Genomic DNA, 6207 nt, shown 5'->3' with positions numbered 1-6207 from the left:
GGCCTCCATATGTATGCAAGGTTCTAAGACCATCAAATAGGAAAATATTTGTTGAACCAAGTAAAAATTAAAATATTACAACAAAAACCTATACTTTTGACATAACTAAATGTGATGAGATATTTGATATACTAATGGCTAATGGTAAAATCGTAGTGCCGACATGCCTAAAAACACTACCATTGGAACAAAGGAAGAAAATGGGTTTTTGAAAATATCACAACTTTTTTTGTCATAAAATGTCTCAATGTCTTCTTTTTTAAAGGATTTGGTGCGAACTGCTTTCAAGGATGATAGGTTTAAATTTTGAGACAAACATAATCCACCAATTACAATTTACTTAGACCCATTGTTCGCCAAGAAGAAAATTTGGTCAAACCCGTAGAAATTATGATGGTTGAGACTATTGAAGGTCTCGACTTAGAGGTCAAAGGGATGACAATGTTAGATTATACCGAGAAGATGAAAGTGGTATACACAATGTTAGAGGCCAAAGGTGATGTTATGCCCTTGTTGTACTGATTTATTTAACAAAGAGGCCACCAAAGATCTCTAAAATGTAAGGCATGAACAACCAATGAGGAATAATTAGAGCAACCGGATGCTACAATTTGCTTTTGATAGGAGATGATTCCCAAAAAAAAACCAGGTGCCTACAAACGAGTGGATAAGTCAAAACAAGACTTATGTCTCATCTGCTGATGTTCCCTTTAGTAAATGGATCTCGCCAACAGTAAGACCAAACTCTGATCAACATAAGTGAAGGGTAGTCGAAGTTGGTGCTGGATCTTCCTATCAAAGCAATTCTCAAGTGTCAAAGAACTATTCCTATGGTCCTAGAAATTATTTGGGTAAAAAGTCCATGACTAGAACTCAATAGAGAAGGCACCATAGGAAAAATAAGGCGACTATGAAATTTGTAGAGTCTAGTAATAATGGAAAATCCCCAACACTTACGGAAGATTGAATGGCAAAGTAACTCATAAGGGAAAGAATTTTTCCTCCGTTGTTAACAATATGAGATAATCATGAGAGTTTAATTAAGTAAATTATGAATCCTGAAGCAATACGAGGATGAGATAATAGAAGCTCTTAGTGAGATCTATACTCTATATGAGAGAGTATCTAGGCTACAAGAGTACTCTTGATAGACTCACCTATATGATTGTGGAACTTAGGCCGGTTCCTATAAAATTCCTAGACAGGATTCAATTGGGGGATTGTTGGAACATTATGTCAAAATTCCAATATAGAAAGATGAATTTGAAAAAGTTCATTACGTCAAGTCTCACATTGTGCATTAGTTTAAAAAACTCCTTAGTCCCACGTTGTTTAGATGAGACATCTTAGCTAGCCCACTTCTTTATATAAGGAAATTCCTTGTTTCATTAAAAAACATACCAAAAACTCCTTTTGTTGAGTTTTTCCTTCCTTGCTCTCATAACTCATTGTCTTTTGAATTGTCGAAGCGTCAGCTTAACCCCCTTCCATTCTACTCGTTAAATTTTTCGAGTATTTTCTTGAATTCTCTTTAGAGAATTATGATAATTTTTCTCGTCTAAGTTGAGAAATTTTCAAGTATTAATTTTTGGATTCTCTTTGAAGAATTATTTTAATTTCTCTTTGTTCGAGAAATTATTTTGAGTGGTCAAATGACCATTATTAACTTCTTTTTGAAGAATTATTTAAATTTTTCTTCGTTTGAGAAATTATTACGACTGATCTTTGTACTAGATACTATGTATGGTATTGATATCATATTTGAATGATCTTTGTACCACCAGAGAGTGTATTTTTAGACCGATTATCTATTGTGCAAGTAGTGATCGTATGAAAAATACTTGCATGAACACAAACATAACAAGTGGCTTTACAAACAACCAATCACAAATTTTTATTAATTAAAAAACAAAACATATTTGTTTCTCTCTCCTATTCAATCACAACCACCCCATGAATCCAATTAAAAAAGAAATTTAGTTTCAAATAAATTTAAAAATTTCTCTTTTTTTATTGGTTGTTCCTAACACTAATCATTTATATGCGTATCCATGCAAGTTTTTCTCTGACCGTATAATATCAGACTAGACTATTTTACCTCTGAAGAATTAAGTAGTTCGACTGTATTTCATATTTTTGAACAGTGCCATAAAACATCTTAAAGAGGAACAGTGCCATAAAACATCTTAAAGAAAAAAAAAATTGTAAATCATCCCGATAACTTCTTATGTGTGGTTATTTTCAAATTCCAAAAACAACACTAATTAAAGAAATTTATAGTAATTCTTGCATTAATTATGTCATAAATCTCCACACAACTAACTACAACTACCCTTGAATTTTATTTTATTTTATTTGAGGGCAAATTATCTCTTCAATACACCTTTCATTCACCAATGACCAACATAGGAGCTCTCTCCATCTTGATCAACTCAAACACTAAATGCTCTAAAAAACTATATGAAGTGAAGTCTTGATATGACTTTATTTTAAAGATCCTTAGTCATGAATAATACAATATTGGTATACTCTAGTCTCTCTAACTCCATAATCTTTGCAATCAACTTTGCAAACCTTGAAAAGATTTCATCCACAATATTTTCACCAAACTCGATGATTAAAAGAGGTTCGAAAATAGCTCTATGGTATTTAGCTATGAACTCTCCTCTCATCTTGTTATCAAGAACATATTCATCAAGATCTTCTTGTAGGTTTGCATCCCAACCTATCTTAAAAGTCTTCAATGTTTGAAGGGTGAAAGAACCTTCTTCATTAATCACTTGTCTAACTTCTTTTATTGTAGGGTAATATATAGGCAAATCAAGCATGCTCAATTTTTCTTGTTCAACCAAACCCTACAAAGAGAAGAGAATAATTGTTCCAAATTTAATTTTTAAATACTCTTTTATTCAATGTTAGATTAAATATTATATGGTGACAAAAGTAAAATTATATATTATATACTTACCTCTTGGAACATCTCATTAAGTACCGTGCTAAGTACCTCGCAAGAACTAATTTCATGCACTGTTTCTCTACTAAGGAATGTTAATACCATCATGCCACTTGAAGATAGTTCCTCGAAGCGTGACTTTAAAAAACATTTGAAATCAATTTGAAATTGCTTACAATATGCATCATAAACCGATGGAGGACTTGTTCTTGTTACACAAATATTTTCCATGTTTAGTGGCTTTGCTTTCTTGGTTGAATCTTTTGGTGCCTATTGCCATCAAAGAATTAAAAGAGAAGTTAAATTAACATTTTAAAATGTTTATTTAATTAATATTATACGGAAATAACAGACAAACAGACTTAAATTGCGTCTCTACTCTTTATTAAATGGCCAAACCGATTCTCTTAAAAATTAAATTCATAGTCCTAAGAGACTCAACATTAATTACTATGCATTAGAGCTTTGCACTTTCTGTTAAAGATCCACGGCTTTTGATGTTAGAAAAACCAAAAGTAATTAAAGAAGATTGTCCGGTCGTTTCGAACATTTCCTTTACAATGTGGCAGTAAGTTGCCATCTTCTATAAAAAGAAAAAAAAATTAGTTTAGAGCAACTTACCTGAGATAGCCAATGAAGACTATAGGATGAATGAAAAAAGTCAATGTAATTATTTGGAAATAGTTTCCCATAAAAATTTCCTGGTGTTGCACTTATGAAGCATTCTCCAACATTCTTTTCTTTTTCTTGTTGGTAGAAATCAGGTAGTAATTTGAAGATTGTATTGAAATCATTTTCAAATAAATCATTGAGATAAATTTGAAATACAGGTTTCCCATGATTTAACTTCAAGTAAATGTTATGGATGATGCTCAAGATATTTGAGATGGCCAAAAGTGTGTTTGGTCCTGAAGAGCAACCTAAGTCAGCTATTTTCCAACAACCTTTTATACTTTTGTTGGACATCATGAATGTCATATTTTCTTCAAGTATGGTTTTCACTTCCATAATCACTTTTCTCTGCAAAAAAATTAATTAGTTTGAGGTGAATATCACATATCTACTCAATCAATCCCAAATTAATTAGGTTGTGGTACAAAAGAAGATAATTAATACCTGAAGTAAGGAGTTATTTGTATAACTTGTTTCTCCAACACCACCTTTCATGCGAAGGACATGTTCCGTTGCCATTGTTAAAATTAAGAAATATGCACAACCTTTGTGAAAGTTCCTTGATTCCCCAAAAACAAAGATATTTTTTCTTAAAAAATAACATTAACCCATTTGCAAAATTTTGTAGAAGGTGCGAGTCACAAGGGCAACTGAAGAAATACTTATATACTGATAGGTCTAAATAAATTTTAAGTTTAGAAAGGTAATCAAAACAAAAGAATATAAATTAAAAACAAAATCAAGTAATTACTTACAAAAGAGAAAAGTCAAACAAAAATAATTCTGACTAGGATTTATCTTTTTGGTTGGAGGTTGATTTGGAATAAACTCTCTATGAAGACGGAGTTGTTAAAGCGTGGTATTTTAACTAACTCTAATTCGTTACTTTGCCCTTTGTGCTTAGAGGTTGAGGAGGATCTAGATTTTTTTTTTTTGGTTGTGCTTTTACTGAGTTGTGGTGGAATAAGTTATTTTTTTCTGGAAAGAAAGGGAGCTGTGTCCTCAACTTTTTTTGCTTATAAAAAAAATTGCTTATAAAAAAAAAGTTAGTCTTGGAAAACGAGTAAAAGAGTAAGGGTTGGATACAAGTTTCAGAACTGAAGTCAGTCATTCACGTGTCATACTGGATCATTTAAAAAATAAAATAAAGCAATGTTTTAAAAACCGGACCCGACTAGCCGGTCAGACCAGTCGAATTGGGAACCGGCCAGATAACCGGTCTGTTTAAAACTTTTTTTTTAAACTTTTTTTTAAACATTTCTTTTAAACTTTTTTTTTAATTTTTTTAATATATTTAGTAGTGTATTACTTAAATAACATTAGTGACAAATTAAAAACTTTGTTGTTTTCTTTTTAGGAGGATTCTATTTTTAATTAAATTTGGTATATATTGGAGTTATTTTGTAATAAACTATTCAATTAGATTATGTTGTAATTAGACTTTGTTTAGGTTATGTTGTAATTAGACTTTGTTTGCAATTAGATTTTGTAATTTTTAACTATTTTGTTATGTGTGATACTTTTGTTTAAAATTTGAATTTAAGTTATGAAATTGTGAATTTATGATATGATATTTTTTAAAAATTTAAAAGCTAGTTATATTTTTTTAGAGACTAAATCATCCGATTCGACCGGTTTTATACCTATATAATGACAGGCCTATTCAACTGAGTTATCCGGTTTAATCCGGTTTAGTCGTGCGGTTCGATCGGTGACCCAGTGATTCGACCGATAAACCAGTGATCCAGTACCTTCACCAGTTCGATGACCGGTCCGATTTTTAAAACACTGAAATAAAGAATTCTCTTATGATAAAGACAAAGATGAAATAAATAAGACCAATATTTAAAATTATCTTTCAACATGGATCTTGTTAAATCCTTGAAGATTAACTTGGACCTCCTTACATTCCTAAGTAACCTTTTATTTTATAATAACACCACCAAAGTCAAAAAAATATAATAGCAAAAAAATATGAGCAAAAAATATGGATCTTTCATTTTTTTTTTCTAATTTTTGTAAAATATGAGAAAAAAATAATTCCATGGGCTTAAATATAAAAAAAAATTCATATTTATTACATTCAATATTAAATATATCCCTACAATTTTTTAATTTCCAAAATAAAAAATTAGAGATAAAATTAGAAAGAGAATAAAAATTAAATGCATTGAGACATCCTCCTTAAAATGTGAGCTTTTTTTGTAAATTTGCTTATATTTGAGACCGGATGGAGTATAGTTTTTAATAAAGATTTTGTTGTTCATGTTAGGGGTGTTTGTTGGTTCGGGTAAATCCAAATCAAATTAGAATTCAAACCAAACCATAGTGTTAGGGTTGAATATTTTTTCAATTCAGACAAGAACCGAACAAAACCAATGAAATTCATTGACAATCAGTTTGGGCATTGGATTTTCAATTTTATACCCGCAAGTCCAATCCAAACCAGCCATAATTAATTATCATGAAAATTACTACCAAGCATTCAACTTCGATAAGAAAAAAGTAAAATATTGTATAAGTTATGCTATTTTAATTTGCTATTAGAAAATGGTTAGTGTAATGTAATAACTAAACATAGA

General features: G+C 30.5%; 1 protein-coding gene across 1 annotated transcript; it reads right to left on the bottom strand.

Moving 5' to 3' along the window:
* Positions 1-1985: 1985 nt before the first annotated feature.
* LOC131612281 (probable caffeine synthase MTL2) lies at positions 1986-4683 on the bottom strand. The gene is made up of 5 exons (XM_058884087.1): positions 4381-4683; positions 4070-4184; positions 3575-3973; positions 2969-3223; positions 1986-2855 (listed from the first exon to the last, which is right to left on the bottom strand). The coding sequence occupies exons 2-5, from the start codon at positions 4142-4144 to the stop codon at positions 2490-2492; spliced, it is 1095 nt and encodes a 364-aa protein (XP_058740070.1). The 5' UTR covers positions 4145-4184; positions 4381-4683; the 3' UTR covers positions 1986-2489.
* Positions 4684-6207: the final 1524 nt, after the last annotated feature.

The sequence above is a fragment of the Vicia villosa genome, linkage group LG6 (genome assembly GCF_029867415.1).
Source record: "Vicia villosa cultivar HV-30 ecotype Madison, WI linkage group LG6, Vvil1.0, whole genome shotgun sequence".
NCBI classification, from domain to species: domain Eukaryota; kingdom Viridiplantae; phylum Streptophyta; class Magnoliopsida; order Fabales; family Fabaceae; genus Vicia; species Vicia villosa.
This window is presented reverse-complemented; position numbering and strand designations above follow the sequence as displayed.

What these genes read in the sequence shown, in the direction of transcription:
- LOC131612281 (XM_058884087.1), bottom strand. Translation starts at nt 4,144, where the DNA reads ATGGCAACGGAACATGTCCTTCGCATGAAAGGTGGTGTTGGAGAAACA. An exon ending in CAAATAACTCCTTACTTCAG is followed by an intron (nt 3,974 to 4,069) that starts GTATTAATTATC and finishes ATTTTTTTGCAG; the next exon opens with AGAAAAGTGATTATGGAAGT. An exon ending in TTAATGAGATGTTCCAAGAG is followed by an intron (nt 2,856 to 2,968) that starts GTAAGTATATAA and finishes TTCTCTTTGTAG; the next exon opens with GGTTTGGTTGAACAAGAAAA.